The sequence below is a fragment of the Lissotriton vulgaris genome, chromosome 9, assembly GCF_964263255.1.
Source record: "Lissotriton vulgaris chromosome 9, aLisVul1.2, whole genome shotgun sequence".
Classification (NCBI taxonomy): domain Eukaryota; kingdom Metazoa; phylum Chordata; class Amphibia; order Caudata; family Salamandridae; genus Lissotriton; species Lissotriton vulgaris.
In genome coordinates this window covers 282362500-282390352 of record NC_141697.1, presented here as the reverse complement: position 1 = coordinate 282390352, position 27853 = coordinate 282362500, and the positions used below count along the sequence as shown (strand labels likewise).

The 27853-nt window shown below is 43.7% G+C and overlaps 1 protein-coding gene across 23 annotated transcripts in view; it reads right to left on the bottom strand.

Annotated features, from left to right (window-relative positions):
- NRXN3 (neurexin 3) overlaps nt 1–27853 on the bottom strand; it is a 2233908-nt gene that overhangs the window by 34985 nt on the left and 2171070 nt on the right. For 13 of the 23 annotated variants that reach the window (XR_015299916.1, XR_015299920.1, XM_086937585.1 and 10 more), the window contains one exon: nt 11029–11116. Coding sequence is in view for 18 of the 23 variants with exons in the window: in XM_086937585.1 (XP_086793711.1) it covers nt 11029–11116 (88 nt within the window). In the remaining 5 variants the exon portion in view is untranslated. The remainder of the gene's footprint in view (nt 1–11028; nt 11117–27853) is intronic. The other 10 variants (XR_015299918.1, XM_086937569.1, XM_086937580.1 and 7 more) reach the window with 3 other exon arrangements.

Sequence of the window (27853 nt, the reverse complement as noted above, 5' to 3'; positions counted from 1 at the left end):
TGAGAGCCGTGTGGCGATTGGCCTGAGTGGGCTGGTTTGACCACCGCTCAGGCACAGGGAGTCTGTGTTCTTTCTCCAACCTGGCTATTCTATGCAGCTGGGTTGGGGAAACCTAACTGAGCATGCCTGTTTGGCCGGCATAAGATGGCCTGCCAAACAGACATGCGCACTTGGAGGTTAACTCCACTCCTCCCTCCCATGGCCTGTCCCAGTCTCTCCCTACACACGCTGGCTCAGCCAGCAAGTGAAAAACAAAACGATAATAAAATATAATTTTATTCTTCAGCTGCTGGCTCTGAGCCAGTAGGGCGACGCTCCTACGTCATTGCGGATGATGCCGCCGTTGGTGGTATAACCTGGCCTGTGCTACAGAGAAGTATCTTCAAGCTGCCCTTTATCTATACACGTCAAACCAGCACTCCTGGGATGAAAGGCTTCGCATCTGTGTGGTATAGCCTGGCCTGTGCCACAGAAAAGTATCTTCAAGCTGCCCTTTATCTGGATGTGTCAGACCAGCACTCCTGAGATGAAAGGGTTTGCATCTATGTTGTATAGGTTGGCCTCTGCTACAGAGATGTATCTGCGAGCTGCCCTCTGCTTGGGCGTCTTAGACCAGCATTCCTAAGATGAAAGGCTTCGCATCTATGTGGTACAGCCTGGCCCGTGCACTAGAGATGTATCTTCAAGCTGCCCTCTATCTATACACGTCAGACCAGCACTCCTGAGATGAAAGGCTTCGCCTCTATGTGGTACAGCCTGGCCCATGCTACCGAGATGTATCTTCAGACTGGGAATGTCAGACCAGCACTCCGGGGATTAAAGGGTTCTCTTCCAGGGGATCCTCATAAATAGTCATAAGCATTAGAATATTCCCATATATAAAGTGTAGCTTGGCCTTAGCCAGAGAATAGAAGCTTCAAGCTGCCTGCCTCGAGCCAAGGCAGACCTGCACTGCTGAGAAAACAAGGCTTTCCTGGTCTCCTTTAAAATAGCCTGTACAACAGAGAAGTTTCTGCAAGCTGCTCTCTAATTTACAATGCCTGGCCCTGCAGGTGAGACGGATCAGCGCACTATCAGGTCATATTAGACCAGGGCTGCGGAAAAGTAGCTTTGAGTGGTCCTCTTTTGGTCATTCACACCAGCAGAATAAGGCTGCTCCTTCTGTCAAGTCAGTCCTAAGATTCAGAAAAATTACCTTTAGCACGGCCCTGGTCATCCTAGCCATAGAGGCAGTTGCGGCCGGTGCAGGTCACAGTGGTGGGGCCAGGTTGGCGGGGGATTCGACAGACGACGACGAGGGAAAACATGTTTTACATTAATTTCCCCTTGTTGTTGTGTGTCGAAATCCCCACCAACCCGGCCCCACCACTTCCCCACTCTTACCTGCACGGGCCGCTGCTGCATAGGGATGCAGCATAGATAGATCTATGGCATTCCCTCCATATGGAAAAGTCGGATCCAATAATGCAACCCTAAATTTACTCTTTATCATGCAACTAACATTGCATGAAAAAGTCCAGTGCAGCATTGTGTAAACGCAACAAAACTGTTCAGGGACACCCTACCCATGATATCATCAGCTGTGCTTGTGCTAAAACGTGTGTTGGCATTACGCTCAATCATGTGCTGTGGTGCAAACGTAATGCAGGAATGTCTAGCATAGGATTTGTACTCAAAATACACCCTCCATTAAAAATTCCTAAGCAAAGACAACAGCACAATATCAAGCTGCAAAGATGTGCTCGTTTCTTTAGGGCACATGTGTTACGGTAAGGTAAATTGCACAATATACCGATTGGCCCTACCTTGCACCTTGTTTCACTTTACGTAAGGTTTAGAAGCAAAGACAGGCCAGCCATTGTTTCTTGATTTGGCATTGCACGACAACGTTGTGGATTTCGTGCATTTCCGCACCTGATCCACCTCTGTTCCACACTTTACCAGGAGGTCAGTCCTTCTCTGAGCAAAGTGGTTGCAAAGACCTTTTCTGCACCGGAAAGTTGGCCAAGGCTGATGTTTACCACATTTTGATTAGAGTGAGCACCTGTGCAAAAAATGTCATATGGACTGCAGAGTTCCATGCCCTTTATCTGGTTAACACACAACATGTCCTTTGTCTGGACAACTCAGAGTGGTGTTGCAGAGATCTAGCTTAGGGATGCAATATGTGCAGCTAAATCTTCTATATGTCTAGATCAGGCCTGAACTGCAGAGTACCGTGCTGTTATGATTTTATCGAATGCAGTACTGTCCTGCAAAGGCCCGATGTGCTGAAAGGATCAAGCAGAGGACACCCCTCTCTCTCTCTGATCATGTGTGAAAGGACTGCCATGTATCTAGATAAGTCTGGCATGCTTTGGAGCAATTGCAAAGAGTAATTTTTTTGCTGGCTATGACAGACCTTTGCTGAAGAGAAGCATCTTCGGCAAGCCCACTATTGGCCTAAACAAGGCCTGTGCTGCAGAGTAGGAGCAAAGATTCTGTATACCCTGATATCCTATTAAGGGGTATAGAGAACAGGAGCTGTCTGGTAAACCAAGCATACTAATATAACGAAACAGTGGTTAACAATAGTCATTCATATGTATTATAACTCAGCAAAAGCAGTTTTTGTAACAATTAATGCAGAAAGTCCGCTAAAATAGAAATGCATTCCAAACAGTTCATGTAAAGATGGTGTTTTAATTATCTTCAACAGGTAAAGTGGTAGGCGCTCTTCTAGGTTAAATAAAAAAGACACGTACAGTGGTAATGACTTAACACCAAAATGAAATGGACCACACAAGGGCTTTAGTCCAATATATTTCCAGGCATCTAGTCTAGACATATATTTCACAATCTTATCGTCATATAGGCTGGTCACATTTCGACCCAACATCTACTCAAGGACATTCATCAGGACAATAGAATTAATACAGTCATATAGTGAGAGGGTCTGAAGGGATATGGTATTAAGGTCTTCTACAGTACTGGATCTGAAGTGGTGTGGTTAGGCCAGAAGATCCCAAGGACAACATTCTGGCTGGACAGAATCGTACAATATGGTAGCGTGCTGCCGAAGTGTCAGCTTCAACTGGACCCAACAATGGGGTTTGCTTCTGTAAGCATTAGGAGCAGAAGCAGGTCAGGTAGAAAGGAGCTGCTCAGCAACCATCAGTGTACGTGTCCAGCAGAATCTCAGATCCAGTCCCTTAGGAGGCTTTAATGCCATATCCCTTCAGAGTCTCTCACTATGTGCCAGTATCAATTCCATTGTCCTGATGATGACACTCAAGTACTTGTCAGGCTGAAACGTCATCGACTTACACACCGCTACTTCTAGGAATTATATGACTAGTCTCGAAGAGATAACATATTTTGGACTAAACCACTCCAGTTGCCCATCTAATTTTGGTCCTTGATTGTTGCCATTGTTCATATACACACTTCATTTGAATTTCTCCTCTGACAGCACGTGATCACTGTCAGCACTTACCACTTTAACTTGTGTTTCTTACTAAAGTGCCTTGATAGTAAAACCACCCTTTTCACATGCATTGTTTGAAGCTGCATGCCTGTTCACACTTTCTGTATTATTTGCTGCAAAAACCCGTTGTACACGATTAAATTACACGTTTGCCACTGTTTCAGTGCGCCATGTTACCAGACTAGCATTTGAGCTACAAAGAAGTATCAGAGGGACGTAATGTATCCAGCAAAGCCAGATATGTGCTACAGAAACATAGCAAATGGTTGTCCTTTCACTGGCCAGGGCAGCCCTCTGTTGCAGAGAAGTAGTGAATGGTTGCCCCACATCTGGTTAGGCCAGACTCATGCTTCATAGAAGTAGTTTCTGCATCTCATCTGTCTGGTCAAATTCGAGTTTAGGTACCAAGGACGAGTGTATTCCTACCATTTATCAGAACAACAAAAAAGCCTTTGTCCTGAGCAAATTCAATAGCGTTCAAGAGTTAATTCCAGGTGCCCACTTCCTTTTTTCAGCAGAGTTACATCCAAAAGTACATCATTACACATAGTTGAAACAGTCACGGCCAGGTGACTAATGTATCCTAAGAGTAATGATGTACTATTGGATGTAACGCTTCTGAAACAAGGAAGTGGACAGCTGGAATAAAAAGAAGACGTTTTCAGCAACTATACCTTTGCGAACTCTTGAACGTTATTGAATTTGCTCAGGATAAACACTTTTTTGTTATTTATGATTTTGGTTCTTGTTAGTCCGCAAAATTTCGAAATGTGGGGTGGCCGTTTCTACTTATTTTTATGAGCATTTAGAGAATTATTGGAATGATAATTTGCTCTACGGTCTTGCGCAGAACTTGACCCAGCCTCACTCATCATAAAAGCATTTATCAGAACAAGCCAGACATGTTGCAGGGAAGTAGCTTTGTTATGTCTGCTCCTTTGTCTAAGCAGGGTCTGTGCGAGAGATAAGTAGGAAAGAGAAGCCCCATTCTCCATACAACCCCATGTCTTTGCTGTAAATGAAAAAAAACTATTTTTTAGCCATGAGAAGTTAATAAACAGAGAGATGGTATCTCTGAATCCAAGATTTTTTGAATGTTAATGTTTCCACAGCAAAACATTAGTTCAATTAGTTTATTATAACTAACCATTTCAAAATAAAATATTACACGATAATTATACCATCCTAAACATTCTACGTTATATATTCTTATTTTGTGGACTCTTTTTAAAGTTATGAATTAAAAAAAATGTTTCCTGCACACAGTCCAAAACTAAGCTAGGTTCCTGTGTTCCTTTCTTTTGCACAGAAAACATAGAGAGGAAAGACATAAAATGAGCTCACTGGTTGAGAATGCAGGGGAGAAAATGTATTAAGTCAGACAGAAAACTGTAATACATTTGGATAATGGTTCCAGAGGACTCAATGTCACTAGAGAGGAACTATTACGTTTTAAACTATATTGTGACTTCCTAAAACATTCTGAGACTAGAAGATTTGCTTCACCTCAACTTCACCTCAAAGTTCCAGAATCCAAAGGGCTGCAAAAAGCAATTCTACACTAGTGTTTCTGGTGGCACAGAGTGACATTTAACATTAAGATGGGCTCAAATGTTAACCACCATTCCCATTTCTGCAAATCTATATTTGTGGCTGACCTGTACACTGAAGTAGAATCCGTATAATTGCATCTATATCAGAACCTGGAATATATAAACAGTCGAAGTCAAGACTAGAGGAAACAGTTGGTGGTCAGGATGGCATGGTTTTGTGAGGGGAAGTTTGAGTAACAATTCAGGGGCCAATTCTTTTTAGAGATATACTCTTCGGGGCTATTGAAGAATGCTCCCATTTGTAGAGGATGTGATAATGTTAGGGAGAATAGATCAGTAGAATTTCTCCCACTGCACAATCCCTTGAATATCATGGACATTTTTCTAGTTGTAATACTTCTTCAACAAATCGGAAAATATCCAGCATCGCCCCGCTCAAAAACAGCCCTGAAGAGAGAAGAGGGGAAATGATTCAGAAAAGAGCAGGAAAATAGAAGAAGTTTTATGATTTTTAACAAGAGAGAAAGAGAAATGAGATAGCAAGAGAGAGAGGCAGAGAAAGAAAGAGACTGGGCTACGGGGTTAAAAAGAGAAAGAGCAAAGGGGCAATACCAACCCACTTGAGTACTCTGCCATTCCAGGTTTCTAGTAAGTAAATTTCTTAAATGATTCTGACTCTAGGGTAACCCTGGGCAGAGTTCGTGAAGTTGCACTATGCGGACTCTGCGAAGTGCAAAAAAACACTCTGCCACACTAGGCTGAGCTCCGCAAGCGTCGGAGTACAATAGAAATATGCTATTCGCGTTGATTGCAGTGCTGGACGCTTGTCCGCACTGTGCAATCAACGCGAAGGGCACCATGCACAGCGCAAGCGGTCTTTGCTTTCCTTTTCTGCCGCTCGAGTAGATTTTTACTTGAGCAGCAGCTTTTTCAATGTGAACGGGCAGTTTCTCAACGTGATCTGTCGCAAGCATACACGACCACTCGCAATGAGAAACCTGACCCCCTGTGTTGAGAAATCCGCCGGGATGTTGATTTTCCATGCTCGCGCTCGCCAACTTGATGTTGACGATCGGGGACGAGGATAAATCTCGCTGGGAGGTTGATTTTCCTTGCTTACGGTCGCCATCTTGACGTTGACGAATGCGAGCGAAGAAAAACACTCCGCTCTACTTAGGAAAACTCAGTGAGCGGAGTGGAGTTCACCACCCAGGGTCACTCTAGGGTACCTGCAATATGTTGACATAGTTGACAGAAGCATGCTGAACATCAGGCTTACATTTCTGCTGATCTATAAAGAAGAGATTCTCAGATGCCAAAGCCCCACCGATTATTGAAAACAGCCAATACAGTGGGACAGTGCATTCCAGATGAACCTGACATGGTCTCTCTGTAAGGTTTTGAGTCTTTGTGTCATCTTTGGTTTTATCCAACTAATTTTCAAATACCAAATAGGTACGACTGCAGAGAAAGGGCCCAAAGTTAACATTCCGCTGCCACCTTTACCTTGGCATGCTTCCAAGTGGTATTAGATGTTGCAAATCCTCCATCCAAGGCAATTCTCTCCAGGAACCCTGATTAGCAGGAGTGTGTCTCTCTATAGGGCCACATTTCGAGAATGGACTCCCATTTGGAATGGAAAAGGAAACACATCCCTAATGGAGCATCTGTTTTAAAGTAATTCCCTTTTCTTACTCCAAAGAGGTAAGAATAGAGCCTGTGGACATGAGAACTTACTGCCTTTTTGACAGATGTTAGGGAAGCAGGTCTCTTCCACTGTGCACTCTAACTCCGTAGGCTAACTTACATTCTCCCTTAAAGATGGGTACTCCATCAGTGGTAGTTTCATACTCTTCAAGGATGTCCACACCTTACTTGCCTACATGTTCTTTTTCAAAGTGGACCATAAGTGTGGATCAGTAGATGATCCATATCAAGAGATCTACAACCAGGTGTGATTGAATTGGGACTTAAGTCTGCTTGTGAGCTGTTCCCCTCAACTGGGAGAGTGTCTAAAAAAGTGGATATGGAATCTGCACTGGAAGAAAAACAGCCACCAGAAAGGAGGGAAACAAATACAGAGTGAGAGGGAAACCAGAAGAAACCATAGAGTCCCCTGAGAATCGGAAAAATGATTAATATGTATAAAATATTGTTATATGCTATGTGTACCACAGCTTTAATGTCAAGGCTTCAAAAGGTTGAAGATCACTGTGCCCTGTCACCATCCACATTTTATCTTGGGATAAGTGATAGACATGAACTACTGATTGTGTCTTACTACCTCTTGAAGGAAGGATATCTAATACACTGAAAAAAGTGAAACGCTAACGCAGAGTTTTCCAAAGGCAGTCCTGGAGGGCCGGATCCATGCCAGATTTTTATGATAACTACACTTATCTAAACGGTGATATGCTAAAAACCTGGCATGGATCCGGTCCTCAAGGACTGACTTTGGAGAACCATAGTCCTTGCCCTTCTGTCTGCCACTAGAGAACTTAATGGCCCACGGGCCTTCTTTCTTTCTCTCGTTATGTTGGGCTTATGCTGTCAGCTGCTATCATTCTTTTAGTGCCGGATGCCACTTTGCTGGGGTAGCTCTGCGCTCTACAAGACTTCTTAACATAACATAACATAACATAGTCTTACAGAAGGAGTAAATATGAAGGAACTGATGTATAAAATGTCCATTTTAAAAATGTGTTGCATAGTGCTCACTAACTTTGTGTCACTATAAGAGACTTATACGAACCAACCTATGTTGTTATAGGCTGGTTCACAAACAAAATTCCAAATCATAGTAGGTTGCATTCTGATCTACCTCATCAGTATTCTTGAGGTAGGTCACAAATTGCAGCACACTATGATTAGATACACTCACAAGACAGTGGCCCGCTGGGGTTAGCAGAATGCCATATCTGTGATCACATTTTAAAGTAAACTTTTTTAATGTTGCCCATTTTCCTTAAAGGAAATGGGGTTGCATTTACAAATAATTGTTTTTTATGTTTGTTTGAGAGTTGCCAGTGGTCCTCCCGACCACTGCTTATGCCCCAACAAACTCTTTTTATACTCACAAAGGCCAAGGAGTCCCAAAGGGACCCTTTCCATTTAGAACATTTGTTAGATCCCAAATTCGGATGGGTGACTTTTCAATGTTTTGTGACTCGATCAAAATAAAAATATACCATAACAAATTACTGTTGGAAAAGGAAAAACTAAAGAGAGCCTCTTCCAAGTAGTGATTTGCTATGTCTTTATAATTTAATTTTGCAATTCGGTACCATGTTACTGAAAAGCAAAGTGGATTTCGTACATTTAAGAAAGCCATTTCTCAGTCGCAAGCCCGCTTATTTTGGGGACCGCAGGCTTTGCAAACACAAATGGCTTTGAACATTAGGCTTTAAAGCCTTCTTTTATAGGGTTTTGGCATAGGGCAGTGCAGAAAGTCCTTTGTTGCGTGGCCCTATGTCAAACTGAAAGGGCAGGAATGCACCATATTTATCCAATACAGCACATTTCTGTCCTTTCCCCCTGTGCTGGCGCCATTTTGAAAGCCTAGTGCCAATGCAGGCACCCATGCACCATGGTGCAAGGGTGCCTGTGTGGTCGGCAGGATTGTTTTTGTGCAGGAAGGAGGACCTTCCTGCACACAAACTTCTCCATCTTTCTATGTGTGCTACCAATTGCAGCACACATGGAAAGAGGAAAAAATTAGGAGAAATAAAGTTATTTCTCCTTGTTATGCCTCACCTCAACAGGCGTAAGGTTTTGGCATATCCCCAGCTTTACATGGTTTTGAAAACTGGGGAAGCGTCAAAATCCATGGGTGCCGCGTTGGGAACACCCACCGCAATGCCAATGGAATGCCTCCCAAGAGCTGAGTAAGCAATGCAGTGAGCTGCGCTGCCTTGCCTTACTCAATATCTATGAGGCCATTCAAAGCCACACAAAGTGTTTGCTCTGGCAGCGCAAGGGGCTCATAAATATGCCCCTACGTTCTGAAACGTACCAAGAAGCTCTCAGTTAGAGCCTTAACATGAAAATGGGGTACTCTAGAGTAACCCTACGATGAATTAAAAACAGCCAATTGCAGAGTAGTTTGTGCAATTTTTTGAAATTCCATGAACACTTTCGAAAATCCACACAGTGAGTTTGGACTAAAGGAGGTGGCTTGCTACAAGTTTTTTTCTACTTGATGGCCATAATTTGCAGGTGAATCGTAAACTGTTTCTATGCAGGGGCGGCCTTAGGCATGTGCAAGCTGTGCACCTGCACAGGGCCACCAAACCCCAGGTGCTGCCACGCCAATATATATCCTTAATATAATAATCCTCTGAGGATGGATACATATTTGCGTGGTGGCCCCTGGCAGGGATTTGGCGGCCTCCGGCTCTGTTCCACTTCCAAACACCCTGACCCCCCCCCCCCCCTTTACTGGTCTCCGCGCTCCGCCCTGCCTGGATCCCCTCTTCCGGGGCCCCCTACCTACGCTCCCTGCCCAGGGCCACCATGAGCCTAGAGCCGCCCCTGTTCTATGCATGCAGAGGAACAAAGAACTGTTGAATTTCACCCATTTCACCTGAGCAGAACGACGCTTGAGAACAATGGCCTTGGAGTGAAAATAGCAAAACGTGGAATTTTATAGAGCTCCAGTCTTTCCATTTCTATTTGCTAAAGATTTCATGCCAACGTAGGAAGCCTGGACACGCAGGTACTTGTTTTTAGGTGGGAACTTGTACAAGTGAGCAGTCATTTTAGATAACCCAACGTTTGGGTTTCATCACAAACTGGATTCCGCCACTGGGGCCTGATACACATTTTTGTCAGCCTCCACTTCTTTCCTTGCATAACTTCCAGTCAACATTGCCAGCCAGGTTCAAAACAGTCAGATTCTACCACAGAGAACTGGTAGAACGAGCAATGGAAATCGCTCAGCTTCTTTATTTTCAAATTTTCAGTTGACTTCAGTTAGTCGAATTTTTTTAAAACCTTGGGTGATCAGAAACACAATTTTGAATCCTTTTTTAGTGAGAAGAAAAAAATTAAAACAACTCATGTGCTGACAACTTTTTTATCACATCTACAGAAGTAAAACAGAAATTAAATAAAAAATAAAACTCCGTATACACAGAAATTCCATGATATCTGTTCTTGATGCTCAGTTCATCATCATCAATGCTCAGCTCATGACAAGGGTCCCAGAGTTTGCCTGATAAAAGGACAGCCGCATTCTCTGGGACATCAGGCCTTCAGCTGTAAATTTTATACCCACCCACCATTAGAAATTAAAGCCATAAAAATAATTAAATAAAAAATCTGCTGTGACATTTCAAAATGTATCTGGTTCTAAGCTGAGGGATCATCAGCAGTAGGTGGGAAGAGTTGGTGAACCCTGGCCACTGTCGGTTACTTTACTTTCAAAGATACATTTTGGAGCATCGCTGCAGTTGACACAGGGCTCAGCCATAGTGATAACGCTGCCTCTCTGCCTGGCAAAACTCCCCCCTCCCCACAGCCCACCCACTGCGCGTGCTCTCACCACGCAGAAAGCAGCGTTAGCAAGAACATGGAGTCTGTGTCAACTGCATGCAGAATCCCATGGTTCGCGCAAAGGCGCGGCTGCACAGCAATTAAAGGGATTAGAGGAATTTGCAATTCATGAACTTGTGCTCATGTTTTAAGATGTTTTTAAGCAATACTTGGGTGCCTCTGGGAATCCGCTCAATAGTTGCAATTTGGTCTGGGTTTAATATTCATGAATAACAATTTTTTAAACTGCCCTTGCTCTGGTTTTCACACCTTTCAAAGTGACAGGCTGCTGGGTTAATTTGTTTTAGCTGCAGCTCCATGGGATGTGATGCTATTTTGTACAAACCAGTATGCATGTATTTATGTATGTATATATACATATAGATGGTATAATATACACTCTCACACACATATCTATATATACATATAACTCAATTGCATTGACAAACAAAAAATAGCAAGCAGATTCAAACTGACCTGTCTTACCAGTGCTAGGTTCACATTCTATTATGTCTTCATCATCACTGGAGCATTCGGCTGAGGATACAATGTCATCTGATGTCTGCTTTGGGGATAAAAGGAGAACAAAATAAAGGATATTACCAACCAGTTTATTGCTGTGTGCCAAGTCAGAGCCTCATACCCTTAACACTCTGCTGTACATACTACATGTAGCATTATCATAAAACAGTCTGGCTGGTTTGAGCTGGGGATGCCGTGAAATAGTCAGAACAGAAAGCAAGGGAATTTTATTCAGGGAAGTTATAGTTTGAGAACATCCTATATCAATGCTTTGAAGAACTAGAAAACCTCATGTGTAGTATTAAGAAAAGGCTCATGTGGTTGCCAGAGGCCATGAAGTGGGGTGTGGAGCTCAGGGCAGCACAAAGCAAGTTTTCCACTGTGACTTGGTACAAGCTGCATTACACAAAAACCTAGCAGTAAAGCAAAACAGCAACCAGTGTAATGAAGTAATTGGGTTAGTGGTGCTTAAGAAATCCTCTTTCTCAAGCATGCAATTCCATAGTGTTACAGAAAGGTGCACTTTCTGCAATACAAAGGTGATCACTGCATCGGCTTCTGGATCTGTAAATGTGCACAACAGGAGAGCCCTTCTGCAGAAGATAATGCATTGGCAAGTCATCAATACATGCATATTCCCTTGTTATGTTTGGACTCTTGTTTGGACTGAGGGAATACATCCCTCACTCAGTTCATAAAAAGCTTACATTTCAGAGGACGGGTGTGTTATGAAGAAAGTTACAATTACACACAGAAGAAATTGTTACAAAATAGGATGACAATGACACCAAAGAATTTGGACAGAATCAGGGAGAAGAGGGCTGATTCAGAATCTGGCGATATCATGAAATTATGCAGGAACATCAGTGAATAACTGGTCAGGTGTTGAGGTTCGGAGGGCCGATTGTCATTTTCTTTTTTTGTAAACATATTTTATTGGTTTTCATTGCGGCAATCATAGACACATCATCACATTTAATCAACATTCTTCCCCCCCCCGATAATCGTTTATCAGTTGGCTCCATTGCAATTCCACCATTCTACTGATTATTTCCATGTCCAATATTCCCTCTGGCGGACAAAATAAACTGCAACATATCGCTAATCCACTGGCATTGCTGCATGATAACCAACATTGTTTACATACTATATCAAATCAAATAAACAAATCAGAACTCCCTCCCCTTACCCCCCTCCCTTCCACCGGTGTGTTCCATATATCGATAACAATTAAATAGTTAAGGTTTGTGCTGACGCAAAGCCAGGATGCCCCTACTGGGTTTTACAGTTCCCCCGTGTGCCCCCCAGCCTATTCCCCGTCTTCCTCGGTCGATTGGCGTATTAGCGTCTGAACCAACTCCTCCCATGCTCGCGCCGTGTCCAGCGCCTTTTCATTATTCTGACGTTGCGCCTGCTGGAGCACCCTCACTACTAGCACACTTAAGCAGCTCAGCCCGCCATCTCTTACTGCTGGGACCCTCTTTCGATTTCCAGCGCATCGTTATTTCTCTTTTTGCCAGCACTAGACCCATATCTACAAACTTACTTGTTACCTTCGTCTTGGCGGTGTGAGGGAACCAGTGTAGTATGCATGTAGCCATATCAAAGTCCGATTGGCGCTCCGTAATTAAATTTAATAGGTCTCCCACTTCTCCCCAATAGCTCCCCAAGTTTGGGCAACCCCACAACATATTCTCCAATTCTGTTCCCACTCTAGTGCATCTAGGACATATCACATTATTAACATTATAGTATTTCATGATCTTACTAGGTGTCAAATACGCTCTATGTAATATAAAGAAATGTACCAGTTTGAATTGTGCGTTCCTTGTGCCCTTCCATGCCATACGCAGGATGTGCTCTCATCCCATTTTAGGCGCAGCGTATCCAACGGGGCTAAACCCTCCGTCAGCATCCTTGAGTACAAGCATGTAACTGCTTTAAACGTACCTGCAGCCATCACCACATACTGACATGCCATCGTTATTTTAGGCTCTATTGGTCCCCCTGCAAATGCTTCTGTATTGCACGCACCAGGGCTGCATGTATCAGAAAACCTCCCCTCGGGAAATCAAATCTCTCCTGCAACACCTGATAAGGCAGCAGTACTCCATCTTCGTATAAGTTCCCCAGCACTTGGATCCCTGCCTGCTCCCATTCCCACAATGATGCCCAATCTCCTCCATGGGGCAACGCTGTCAGCATCCCTAATGGTATCTCAGGCGGATAAGGGTACTGCACACCTGCTCTCCGCTGGCTCCTATTCCAACACAACCTCAGAGTCTTCTCTTCCACTGTGAGATCTCTCAGGTCCAATCGTTGTTGTAATACTATAAAAGATAGGACATGTCTCGGAATTCCCCTACCTCCTGCGGATTCAGGGCCCCGGAATTCCATGGCCACCGCCTTTGTAAGGACCTGTAACTGGGCCGCTATGTAATACAATTCCAGGTCAGGAACCACCAATCCGCCCTCCTCCTTTGGTCTCATTTTATCTTAACCAAACAACATACAGGTATCAAGATAAACTTTTAGAACAGTTATTTCAAAAATAAACTTGTAGAAACAAAATAGCTCCACCTGGGCATATTAGGACGTCGTGACAATGAATCCAAAGTACGGGGCCGACCGCAAGGCGTGAGGTCCCGGACATGGAGTCACACAAACCCCCAAACAACAGTATCTTGGAACCAAAGTCAATGGATGGTGCACAGCGTTTTGAAGCTGGTTTCCTAGTTGCCACGGGAGAGGCGAGGCGTTGAGTCCATGAGGGGGCGAGGTATCGAAAATCCAGGAAAGGGGAAGTTAGGCAGAGTCTGTGGTGAGGTGTCGGTTCCGGTGAGTCAATGCGACATTGATGAGTTTGTGAAGTCACCCTTGTCAGTTATCCGCTCGGCGATAACAGGATTGTGGCGCAGGAGGTGACGGCATTGGTGCGAGCGCTCTAGTCAAGAAGGCCGATAACTGCAGGCAGGGCGGTGCATCATGCACTCCACGAGCGGTGCCTACGGCCTCAGTACAGGTGGCGGCGTCACTGGTGGTGGCACTGATGGCATCGGAGTTGGCTTTCTTGCTGTGCAGCACCAACTACACAATCCTCAGAACCCAGGAACTAGAATGGGTGACCTTTTGAAAGCAGGAGTCCCCAGAGTTGCCTAGGTGCTTGAAAGTGGATTGCCGGTGAAGTCTTTGTGGCCCTGAGACTTCAGAATAGGAGGCCAGCACACACAGGCACTTGGAGATTCTTCTTCAAGCAAGTTCATAGCAAAGGTGCAGTCTACGTCCTCTCCTTGGCAGAAGCAGCAACTGCAGGCCAACCCAGCAAAGCACACACAGCAAAAGGGCAGTACCCCTCCTTACTGCTATCCAGCTCTTATCCTTGGCAGAGGTTTCTCTCGAGTCCAGATGTTTTTTAATTCTCTAGGATTTAAGGTCCAATATTTATATCCCATTTTCTCTTTGTTCTCTTTGTGACAAAGGTCTCTGAGCCCAGTCCAAACCAGTTCTGTCCTCTCCGGTTCAGCATGACCACAGGAGGTGGAGACAGCATTATGCAAAGGAGACATCGCCTATTTAGGTGCAAGTGAATCTCCTCCCACCACTCTAAATGCAGCCAAGGTCTATTCAGCCCTATTATGAGTCACATAGCTGTTATTAAATTCTGAGTTCAGAAAGCCTAAACTCCACTTCCCTATCTTGTCCCAATGGAAATTTATACGTGTAAGATGTTACAAAGCAACTCCCATGTTAACCTATTGGACAGATAGCCTTTCAATTGTGAAAAATTAAATTGGCAGTTTTTCACTATCAGGACATGTAAAACACACCAGCCTTTTACATACACTGCACGCTGCCCATGGGGGTACCTTGGGCCTAACTGAGCGTTGTCCTACATGCTAGAAAAGGGAGGATTGGGCCTGACAAGTGGGTGCAAGTGCCTGGTTGATATGGCAGTTATAACTGGGTAAGCGGACACTACAATGGTAGGTCTGAGACAGATTCACAGGGCTACTCATGTGAGTGGCACAACCAGTGCAGCAGGAACACTAGTAGCTTTTGATTTACAGCCCCTGGCACCATCAGTGCATATTACTAGGGACTTAGTAAATAAAATATCCCAATCAAGGATAACTAATAATAAAAACTATTTCCCTAGGGGGCACTTGCACTTTGACACTGATCAGCAGTGGCAAACTGCCCAAAGAATCTAAGCTAGCAAAAACTAAAACCAGTATACCGTTAAAAATGCAGTCGGTAGAGGCAAAAAGTCAGGGGAAACCACGCCAAGGATGCCAAGTCTAACAATGCAATACAAAAATGTAAACAAAATTTTTACCAAAAATACTGTTTTGACCCTACTGTGTTCTCGATTCAAAAGTTCAAAAAATCATAATCTATGGAGCAACAACAATAACCCTTTAACTGTGGCAAAAACAAAAAGTGTTGGCACAAGATATTGAGCCCAAACTATCGTACGGACAAAATATTGTGTCAATAATATCGAGGTCAACAATATATTGTGAAAGTACGTTTCTATAAGTAAGCACATTTTTACTATACATAACTCCACATATATGTACCTTGATGATATATATATATATATATATATATAACTTCCAGGTACGTAGATGTGGAATTAAGAATAGTAACCCTACACTTACCTACTTGCACTTTCCTTCTCAATATTTTAGACCCTGATATTTTTGACACGATATTCCGTCCGCACAAGATTTTTAACATAGATATGTTATCAAACAACCAAAACAAAAACAAATATTTAAACTCTATCTTGAAATTAAACTAGCTTATTGCTTGGTATTTTAGTTTTGTTTCCAAATTATAGGAGCCCCAACATTTAAAGGCAAAATAATATTTCACAGGAGCAACTTACAAAGGTTTCCATCAGAGAGAAACATCTCTAATATCAATAACCAATTAGTCAGCTGCCTCCCCTGGAGACTACAGCTTCTTCTATGGATGGTAACCCTTTAGAGTGGATATTATTTCATTGAACTACAAAGAGCCTGGCTGGTAAATGTCATCAAAAGGAACTGGGGGGGGACAGGACCTTCTCTAGTGCTGTGTATTGCCAGGTGCTACCAAGTCTTAATGTCACCTGGGGCTTTCACTAGCCATATTGGCTACTAATGTGATTGATGGAGCGACCCATTCATGAAGTCCTGATACCTGCTCTGCTTGTCACTGATTAGAGGGCATCTTAGAGATGGCATGATTTAAATGTTATCTTCAAATTCAGCAAAAGTTGGATAACTGTCCTCGCAGAGACTTGTACTTAGCCTCTGACGATTCAGGTTGATAATTTCCCCACTGCCCTTTTGGCTGCAAAAGCTGTCCCACTTTGTGTCCACCTCTTATGTTCAAAGTTGCAAGCTTCTCACTTTGGAAAACTTGAACAGTTTTTAAAAAGTAAGCAAATTTGCGAGGCAAACGTCCTAGTAACTTTCTGTACTGCTAGTACACACCCATTATTTAACTATTACAATTTAACTCCTATTGCTTCCCCCTGACCATTACCATGAGTGACTACTGTCTGGACTTTATCATTACTTTTACCTGACCAAAATGTAGACTGATATTTCTTTAACATGCCTCTTGTATGTAACTTGGACAAAATAATTAAAAATGTACATTTGCCTTAAGAAAGCAATAGTGCCTTAGTAATTCTCAAAATAATAATGGGCAGCCAAGGCATTACTGCATGGCGAGGGAAGGGAGAGATTTTGGTCTGGATGGTCCCCTTTGACCACTTGCTTGAGAAGTGAAATACAAGCACAGATATTTGGAGGATCTTGTTACAGCTGGTGGCTTTTAAATGAGTTCCAGTGGAACTCTGCAGTCGCACTCAGCAGGCTGCCAACATCTTCTCCCACAGAGAATTGAGCAGCTGCCGAGGTCACCGGGCCTCCAAAATTAGAATATATTTTAATGATGCACTTGCATGAGAAAAAGGCTGCATTGTGATGTGTGAGCCAGGCTTCCAATGCTGACAATGGATCTTTTGTCCTATATGCTGGCATCTGGCAGGTGATTTGCTGCCCGACGATCAGACGTCACACGCCAAAGTGGGAATAGTGCTTTGCACATGCTGTAGACCACCTGTTGCCATGGTGAAGGTTTGCCATGATTGTCCCAGAGCCCTTGTAGTTTTATTGAATATGTAAATTGCAGAAGCGAACAGACCTAGAGCAGAGATGTCCATTACAGGTCAAGGACAAGAGGATCCATGCACATTTTCAGAATAGATACCTGCTAAGTAAGTTCCTATTTAGATTTATTGTATGGGTTTTCGAAGTGTGCATGCCATGCAAGTTGGTAGAGGATACACCTGTCTGAGTCCTTCGCTGGACACCACTAGCCTAGAAGGAAATCAAGAAATGTTGAGATGAGTGGTGGCTCTGACTGGCAACTGTGGTAAGTAGGACTGGGCAGAGCCACCGAATATCAGTATTGCCTGGCGTATGGGTATAGCTACCCCAACCGGGCTGCTCCTTCCAGAGCTGTCGAGTTTCCCAGGTCTTCTGTTCACTGTTGGAGCACCCTGGCTGCTTTGCTTTGAGAGAATCAATTACATCTAGAAACCTGGTTTTGGTACAACAGATGACAGACTCTTGCACTGCCTGCAGGTGCTCTACAGGCAGTGAGGGTCTAGAGACCTCCACTGGACCCAGCATGAAATGTGGCAAACAATGTTGTCTCATCGCTGCCTCCTGCACTGTGAGGTGTTCCCGAACCAAACAAGCTGCACGAAACAAAACAAAAATGTTGTTTCCTGCACTTTGCGATCCTGCTGTGCTCCTCAAATCCCTGCAGGAGATACAGCAAGCATCACTTCTTACAATATGAGAGCTTACAGGACATTACATACACATACACTGCTTAGGTCTACACTGTGAGATATTCCAAAAGCAAACGTGCTGCATGAAATAAAATAGTGTTGTTTCCTGCACTTTGCCATCCTGTTGAGCTCTGCAAAACCTTGCATGGGAGGCAGCAAACATGGCTGCCTACTTGCTGTCTCCTTCACTGTGAGATCTTACAGAACATCACAAGACACTGCTTGGGTCACACTGTGAGATATTCCAGAAGCAAACAAGCGGCATGAACTAGAAGACACTGTGTTGTTTCCTGTACCTTGTGATCCCGCAGAGCTCCACGGTAGCCTGAAGGAGGGATCCCAAACAATTCAGTCTCCTGCATTGACACCTCTTGCAGAAACCCAAAAAACTGCATGAAATAAACAGAGTGCTGGCTCCACCTGCAGCACTCCACAGCAATCCGAATGAGATACAACAAAAATTGCTACCTCCCCTACTGTAAATTCCTCCAGGGGTGACATAATTTTTGGTAAGGGGCATTCTATCTTTATTTTATGGAGAAAGCTGAATAAGCTATAAAGAATGATAGTTCCTCATGTATTTGGACTCTCCCCTCAGCTTTAGGATCAGTGTGTTTTACAGTTTAGGGCCCTGAACCCCCGGGTTTCTGCCACCTTGTTGGATGCAGTTGATCATGTTAGGATAATTGGCTGGCAGATTCAGAGTACAAGATCCCTTTAGGCATCTAGTGTAGTATTAGTCTTTGTAGATATCGGCACACCAGCTATTAAACACAGACAACTGGGTACAAGTCAGAAAATCAAGAAAAACGAGGGAAATTGACAAGACCAATGGAGCAAATTAACAAACTGGGCTGAATATAAGCCACAGTTTGTTTCTGCTTCTAGAAGCTGTGCCCAGAATGATAGATACATCTCCTTCATTTTCTTTACAGAAAAGGAAGATGCATCTTAGCACTCTGCAACATTGCAATGGTCTAGTTTTGTTAAATCAATCCGTTCTTTGGTTACCTAGAAAAACTGAGGTCTCCAAAGATTGTCACATTAATGAATTAACAATAAAAGGGTCACATAATGAACATTTTAGGCTTTGAAAGAAAGAGGGTAATAAGTTCATCGAGGCTTTTAGAAAATAAGATTGACTTGAAGACAGGTTTAGATATTTAGGAAGTTTATTTAGTCTGCCATCAATCTAGTCTGCCCTTTGGGAAATAATAAAACCTAATGTTTTATGTGCATTTAATGGAATTGTCGAATTTAATCTTCGATAAAGTGGCATATCACTCTTTCTTCCAACCAAGGCACTCAGTGGAAAGACAGAACCACTGGCTCTGGATGGGAGTGAGCAAATGATGCTTGATGGCAACGTAAATGTTTATGATTTAGAGGGTTGGTACTGAACAGGACACTATCTCTTGTAACTTATTAATGGACCATGGGTTGAAACTGAAATTGGGTTGGTGCCCCTGGGATCTATTGACTAAAATATATGTATTGACTTCTTGAGAGGACACAATGCAGACACCGAAGTTAAATTATCAGCTCAATGTTTTAAAAAATGCTGAGGAGGAAAAACTTAAGTTTCACAGAATTTGACCGTGACTCCTAAATGAAGTTATACACCTGTTTGATTTATCTCGAGAGAAATTCTCTAGAAGAGGGCTCCAATGAAAGAAATAATGAGCCTTAGTCAGCACTGAGATCAATATGTGGACAAAAAGACCTCCGTTGCGATTACCCACAATTGTTTACATGTCCCTGATGCTTTTTACCAGTTTTCCGAAGTACCAGGTATTAAACTGCAATTAGAAAGCTTGAAATGCAGTGGGATCGTATGTTGTGTCAAAATAAACGTTTTAGGAGAGAATAATGTGCTAGGGCTGGGAAAGGTTACTGCACAATGAATGTGAAGTGATCTGTTCAGTAATTGCTTCTATTGTAACTGCCCTGTATTTTAACATTCTTTGCATTTATGTGTTATTTGTTCTTACCATATACAATATTTAACAGGAAACGATTCTTTAAATCTTTTATTGTAAATGCAGTGTAACAATGTTGCTGTCAGGTAGACAAATTGTTATTATCGTTGAAAAATATGAAATGTCACAGTTTGATATGAATTTTGCATTGAATTGAAATGTTCTGTAACCTTATTGCTGTTGGGTCTTTTATGGCACTTATTGGAAATGACAGTACATTTTATCAGAAAGAAAACTTGTAAAGAGAGTAGAATTCTCAAGGAAGCTTTCCTTGGGAGTACTCCCAACTTATGGATCTCCATCCTGGCCACCATCGGGACAAATCCCTCATAGGAAGTCTTCAAAGGTGAGAGAAACATCTGCTGCTCCTAATTTCCCCTCTTGATCGTTAACAACAAATTGTCCATATGAGAAAAACTGAGGACCTGGTCTTGAGTTTCAAGTTTGGATTTAGAGTTTTGCGGACAGGTCACTCCATTCCAAATGTGATGGAAATCTCATCTGCCTTATTCTACGTTTCTTATATCCTATGGCGCTTGCAATAAGGTGGGCAGGTTATTTATGATGGTTGTGATGGAGTACACGTCTGCCGAACTCTAAATTAAGCACTGTGTCTAATATTACTCTGGGACTCTCACTGTACATATGTTTATTACATTTTAACCACATTCCTTTTGTTTTATATCCCCCTAGATGACATATTTCATGCAAATAAGCTTTCGCCTCCCTGTTTTTTTTCCAGTAATGTAGCTTCTTGAGAGCCTGCGTCTAGTAATTGTATGTTCTAAATTCCCACAGTTCCCATTGTAAATTCTGTAAAGTGCTCTACTACCAGCTATGGATCCAGTTAACACCATATAAAATCACAAAAAATAAATAAATCACTAGTTTCACTTCCCGATGAGGAATCATGCTGCTAAGCGGACGTTCTGCGCTGCTGCAAAATTGTACCGCCACAGCATTGATGAGCATGGCCTGTGGGTTGGGCTGTAGTTTAGGAGGATTGAGGTGCAGAGTTAATCTGCCTGTTGTTCAAGACAGCATGAAAGAGATGGCTATTGAACCAGAGCAGATTATGCTGACTTCAATGTCCCTTACTGGCAGTGTGGAGGGGGCCACAGCAGAGAAAGCAATGTCGCGTAGCACCGTACCGATAAGCAAATCCCTCTAAATCCTCTCAATTTATTTTCTTGGCTGGGAGAAATTACACATTATTTAGGAACTCAAAAGGCAAAAAGGCCCCTGAGAATCTAGATTGGCAGGTTATTGATTCTTTTATAAAGTCTCTTGTGTAATTATACATTTGAATAGGGCTCGGTGGCCAACTTTGTCTAAGTTGCTGGTGGGTGCCACCGATAAATATTGTAAGCCTCTTGGAGGATAAGCTGAATTTTGAGTGGTCAGCTAGGGATTTGTGTCTGACTAGGGAGACCACTTTGGTGACCAAAATGTTTATTCTCCACTTTTTGGAAAGATAGTGAGTAGAGTTCTAAGAGTAAAATGACTATTATGACCATCAAAAAAATATTTTCTGAGGGCATAAAGCAGTGCAAGCTTCCCTTGTCCTTGCATTTTCTACCGTGCATCCAACACATATATTATCACCAGAGAAAGAACAAAAGTGACCCTTTGGAAATACCGAGCATTTTAGAGGAGGCGCAATATATGATCACGTTTATCCCAAACCCAGACACTCCCTTACAAAGCATCTATTAAAGAATTCCAAAGCTAAACATCGTTGAAATGCACCACAAGAATGGAGAGCATTAAAACAATAACAACACTCAATTGCACTTAGTGTGACTTTACATATAAAATCACAAATGACATCAACAATGTCGTCATGAGTGACAGCCTATATGATGCTACTAAAAATATAAACATCACAAGAGTTATAAGCTTTACAGTAAAAACAGATAATATAGAGAAAAATTCTGAAAAGCTGCAAGAATTCTGGCTAATAATAGGAAGTCACACATTAAGTAGCCTTGAATTGAAAATTAACAGATATCTTAAGCAAAAAATATTATACAGCGACAATGCATCGTAGTATCACTGACTATTTCTATTTCTCCATGCTTTTCTTCAATATAGAGAAAAAGACAGCGGTAGTACTGACAATTACTGATTTTTCTTGTGTTACCTGTGGTAGTACTAGATCCCTCTCGTGTTACTGCTCGCAGGACCTCTGTCCATCACTAGATATTCTTTATGTCACTGGCAGCGTTAACATTTACCATTACTAGAGGTCCCTCTTCTTACTGGCAGCAGTACCACTGACAGCCACTAGGTGTCCCTTGTATTTGAGCAACAGTGCTGCAGTACCTCTAGGTATGTTAGACATGGAAATGTGTTTGCTGTGCCACTGAACCTTACCGGATGTTGAGTGGCATCACATGTACAATAGATTCAGTCTTCTTTATAAAACGGTCTTAAGTACTCAAGTTGCTTTGTCATATGTCAATAATATGCTAATGCGTTCATTAAATTGGCCCAATATCTTTGCTGTGAGATGGCCCCGAAATTCCAATGTGCCCCTGATCAATGAGCCATATACCGCCTTATGACCAAACGCTGAGCGACCCATTCTTCTACCTGGTGTTGTGGAGAGGAAATGCCTGGTTCTTCAGACAGTGATGTGGGTATGGCACCTGATGATAAGGTTTTAATTAGATTGCTGATGTGTTGCACCAGGCTTTTTATTGCCAAGGCAATGGTTGTCTCCTGATGACTAGCTCCTGGGAACAGCGAGGCACATTTGCCAAGGCTTTCCTCATAGTGATGGCTTCCTCAAGGCAGGGTGCCTTGAGAACTGGGTAGATGGTGGGGTTTGTTGAAGAAACCATGCTGCTGTTCTGAAGGTTGTTTGCTGGGTAGGCATTCACAGCGGCGCTTGAACCGTTTTCAGAGTGGGGGGTGCTGCCCTCAATGTTACATCACTGAAGTCATAGGGATTGTGAAAAATCTAGGCATTACACAAAGAAAACGTATACCAAATGAGCCATGCTCATTCATCGGGAGAGTGTTAAGTAAGTATTATTTAGACACTGATGAATCGTGCAGCACACCATCACAAATATATTACTAAAGCATGTTGTGGTACTCACTGCTGTTTACAAACAGCACATTCTCCATTGAAATAGCCACTAAAAGTGTACAGATATGCAGATTTACTGGTAAATTTGGTTAAGGTAAATATGTATCATTTGCTCATCACCAAAGTGCCTCGATTTGGTTTGTCCCATTAAAATCTTTGTGTTCATCACACTTCAGAATTACAGAAGAAAGTGCTTTCCAACCAGCTGATATATTTTGAAATATGTGCACAGTGCAGTTACAGGTATTTAAGTTTTGTTGCGTGTTAGAAAAAAGTTGCAGCAGTACATGCACTTTCCTACATGCAATACTGATGATGAAAAGTATCATAGCTTGGTAGATAAAACTTGATTCTAGAGAAAACAAATGTTGCAAAGATAACTAATAATGAACAGTGTTTATGCAGCACTATATCAAGTGCAATACGTTTTCAGTGATTTGATGTATGATGTTATTTGCGACATAATGTGTGATGTCACTAGTGATGTAAACAAAGATTGTTTGCGATGTCATGTATGAAGTCATGTTTGAGGTCATCAGCAGTGTAATAGATTGGGAGAAGTATGGCTGCATATCACACCAAAACTGGTAAATTTCAGTGGTTGTTTGGTTTCAGATCCTAACCCATAACTTTGCTTTACCCAAAGGTTTACATGGAAAATTTACGAGCGTTCTTATGGTATTTTTATTTTATTGGACTAAGTGCTTAACCATAACATCCATTGACATACATTTTTTCGGATATTTCTTTTTAACTTTTTCTGATGTACTTGGCCAAGTGTCCAGAATCTGATTTTAATCCAGGGCATGGTGGTTGGATCTGCTTAGCAAGCTTTGAAAGAAGGTTGTGACTTCTGGCTATGCTTTTTGACTCATTTCCCAAACACCAGAGCCCACAGAGCATCAACTTCGACCATGTCTATTAGACTGTAGGCATAGGGCTTGTACGTCAGCCACCACCTTCACCACATTCCATTGGTGCCAGACGATGCAGGAGACAATCTTCAACCCTGCCTCTGGGTGCACATTAGGGGCACATGGCCATGCTTGTACCCAGGCTCCTTGCCCCCAGAGGAGAACAAACACAGCACTCTGAGCTGTCAGTGGGCTTTAAGGGATGGGAATAGCTAAATGTCCACGCAGAGTCCAATTATGTTACCTCCACAATCCAAAAGGTAGGGCTTTCTACATTGCCCTGCCAGCAGTAGGCATGTCCACTCCTGGCACCACAAGCCACAGAACCCACCATTTGTTAAGTGTGCAAAGGCTGTGGTCTCAGAGTATACCCCGCACCCAATCTCCTTGGCCTCCTCACTGTGCACCCAGTACTACCTCCGTTCGTCCTTCCACTGCGCCTTGCAGGGACTGAACGTAGGGAGTGGGGTCTGGCCATGTCCTGCATGCAGTCTCCATGCCCCTGTGGCCATCTAAACATGACTTGAACCCATGAGGTGAAGATTCTGGGCACAGGGAGTGGACGTGGGTGATGCGCTGTATCCGGTACCTGGCTTCAGTACCTGCTTGGGCCCAGTGGGCTCAGACTGTGGGCCGCTGCTTCCAGCCATGAGCTGTCGCCAGTGCCACCACACCACTACAGCGTGGAGGTGATCCTGGCTGAGCGCTTTCTGCTTTACCAGGTAATCCTTGTGGGAAATTCAATGTAGAGTGTAATACGTCAGAGCACTACACCAGCCCCGCCAGGCTCGAACAATCAGCACTCATCTCATGAGGATTCAACTGTGGTGAGCGCATTTATTTTTTAATTTTTGTGCAGACCCATCATAAATGGTCCAAGGTAAAACGAATCCACTCGTGTTTTCACTGCAGCGCGGATCCGTGCACTGCCAACGCATCACCGCACAGGCACAGGGGAGCGTTCGGTTAAGGCTCGGGTTATGGGTATTGTTTTTTTGTGATTACCTCTCTCTCTCTCTCTCTCTCTCTCTCTCTCTCTCTCTCTCTCTCTCTCTCTCTCTCTCTCTCTCTCTCTCTCTCTCTCTCTCTATCTATATATATATATATATATATATATATATATATATATATATATATATATATATATATATATATATATCCCCTGCCTCTCTCTCTCTCTGCCGGTATCTCTCTCTCACTCATTCTCCCTTCCGGTCTCTCTCTACTCCTCTCTCTCTCTCTCGCTCCCTGACTGCTTATCTCTGCATGTCTCTCGCTCTGTCTATCTCTCTCTCTCTCCTGCCTGTCTCTCTCTCTTTCTCTCTCTCTGCAGGTCTCTCTCTCTCTCTCGATCTCTCTCTGCCTGCCCGTGTTTCTCTCTCTCTCGTCCTGCCTGTGTCTCTCTTTCTCTGCCTGCCTGCGTGTCTCTCTTTCTCTCTCTCTCTCTGCCTCTCTTTCTCTCTCTCTGCCGGGCTTCCTCTCACTCACCCTCTCTCTCTGCCAGTCTGAGTCTCTCCGTATCTCTATCTCCCTCCCTCTCTGACTGTGTCACTCGCTCTCCCAGCCTAGCTCTCTCTCTCTCTCTCTCTCTCACCCTCTCTCTCTCTCTCTCTCTCTCTCTCCCTGCCTATCTCTCTGCCGGTTGTGCTCTCTCTCTCCCAGTCTGTCTCTCTCTCTCTCTTTCTCTTTCCCTGTTGGTCTCTCTCTGTTTCTCTGCGTAACCCTCTCTCTCTTTTTCTCTCTCCCTGCTTGTTTCTCTCTCTCTTCCTGCCTGTCTTTCTCTCTTCCCACCTGTCTCTCTCTCACTCAGACTTTCTCTGCTGATCGCTCTCTCTGTCGATTCCCCCTCTCTCCCTGCCGCTCTCTCTCTTTCTACCGCTCTCTCTCTTTATACCTCTCTCTCTCTTTCCATGCCTCCCTCTCGCTCTTTGACTTTCTCTCTCTCTCTCACTCTTACTCTCCCTGCTGGTCTCTCTCTCTCTCTCTCTCTCTCTCTCTCTTTATTTCATCTTTCTCTCTCTGTCCCTGCCTCTCTCTCTGCCTGTCCCTCTCTCTCTCTTTCTCTCTCCCTGCCTGCCTCTCTCACCCTCGCTCTCTTCCTGCCTGTCTTTCTCTCTACCCACCTCTCTCACACGCATTCTCATTCTCCCTTCTGGCCTCTCTCTCTATTCCTCTCTCTCTCTCTCTCCCTGGCACCCTCTCTCTCTCTCGCTCCCTCACTGTTTCTCTCTGCCTGTCTAACTCTCTCTGTCTACCTCTCTCTGCCCCTGCCTCTCGCTCTCTGTCTGCCTCCCTCCCTCCCTCTTACTCTCTTTCTGCCTCCCTCGCTCTCTCTCTCTCTCTCTCTCATTCACTCTCACTAACTCACACTCTCCCTGATGGTCTCTCTCTCTACCCCCCCCCCCTTCTCTCTGTCCGTGCTTCTCTCTCTCTCTTTCTGCCTCTCTCTCTCTGTCCCTGCCTTCCTCTCTCTCGATCCTTGCCTGTTTCTCTCTCTCACTCTCTCTCTCCATCCGTCTCTCTCCCCACACACACATTTGTGACTTGCATTCAGACAGCGACCAACAGAAGCCTCGTTAGAGATTCACTGCAGATGCGGCCTCGCCAATGCCAGATTACACGCCATAAAAACACATTTGCCGGGGTCCAGAAGGGGCACTTTGCTGAAAAACATGGCATATATTCACATTTTAATTCATATATTTGAAGAACACGTCCTGTAACAGAACAGGTAATAGCTCTGGGTAAACGTACATTATGGAAGCCTCTGTACTGATGGCGTGCAGACATCCCTTGGAGTGCAATAAGATAAACATCTGTCTTTTAATATTCAGATAAAGGCTCCGTCCTGTTCCCGCTGCATCTGAATCTTGTCTGACAGTCTGCCGCTGCGCCGCTACTCCTCTGTCTTTGGAGAGGAGGGCCTTGCTGGGGTCTTTCTCCTAGGGGCCTCTCCATAGCAGCCGGATGGCAAGCAACGCAATGCCTGCATTATGCGCCTGAGCTAAATTTGTGGAGGGTTCAGGGTCTACCCTCACAATGAAAACTCTTGCAGGAGTGCGTCTTTTTGCCTCCATGAAGATCCCAACTCCTTAAGTGATCCACGTATTATTAAACATTCCTCAAAAGAAACCACTGGAAGAGAAAGTTGGATAGCGCCTAGAAAGCAGGCCCGGCACTATTACCAAACGAAGCAATAAGACTAGGAGGTGCCTGCAGATGGATCCTGCTGGCTGCAAAAGGAGGACAATAGTCATAATTGATGACTGTATCTGAGCACCAGATTGTGTGTGTCCGTCCACCAATGATCTGTCAGAGGACACAACTCTGGTGTCCACTGGATGAGGGAACCACACACAAGGCGGATCGTGCGGCTTAGTGAACTAATGCTTCCACTGTAAGGGCCTGTCTTTGACCTCATGGTCACAGGTTTAAATCCTGGTGGGCCCATTCAGCCTTTCATGCTTCTGATGTCGATACAATGAGTACCATTGAGTTGGGTCACAATAAACATCTGTTATTCAGTGCCAAGATACCCTTCTGGGTGAACGTGCGCTTTACACACTTGTTATGTTACTTCCCAGAAAAGATCATCACATTTGCAATGTGGCACATTTAGATCTCTGAGAGGAGATTTACACTCTTGGCCTCATTTATGAGGAGTTGGCAAAGACAGCGCCGCAAGTCTTCTTGAAGTGCTGCCCTACGCCAATGTAAAAGGGCAGAAGTGCATTGTATTTATGAAATTTGGTGCATTCCTGTCCTTCCCCCTGTGTTGGCGCATAGTTTGCTGCCTGGTGCCAATGTAGGTACCCTTGCACTATGGTGCTAGTGTGCCTCTGTTGCAGGCAGGATTGCTTTAGTGCGTTTTCCTCTTTCCGTGTGTGCTGCAAAATGCAGCACACATGGAAAGAGGAAAAAACAAGGAGAAATA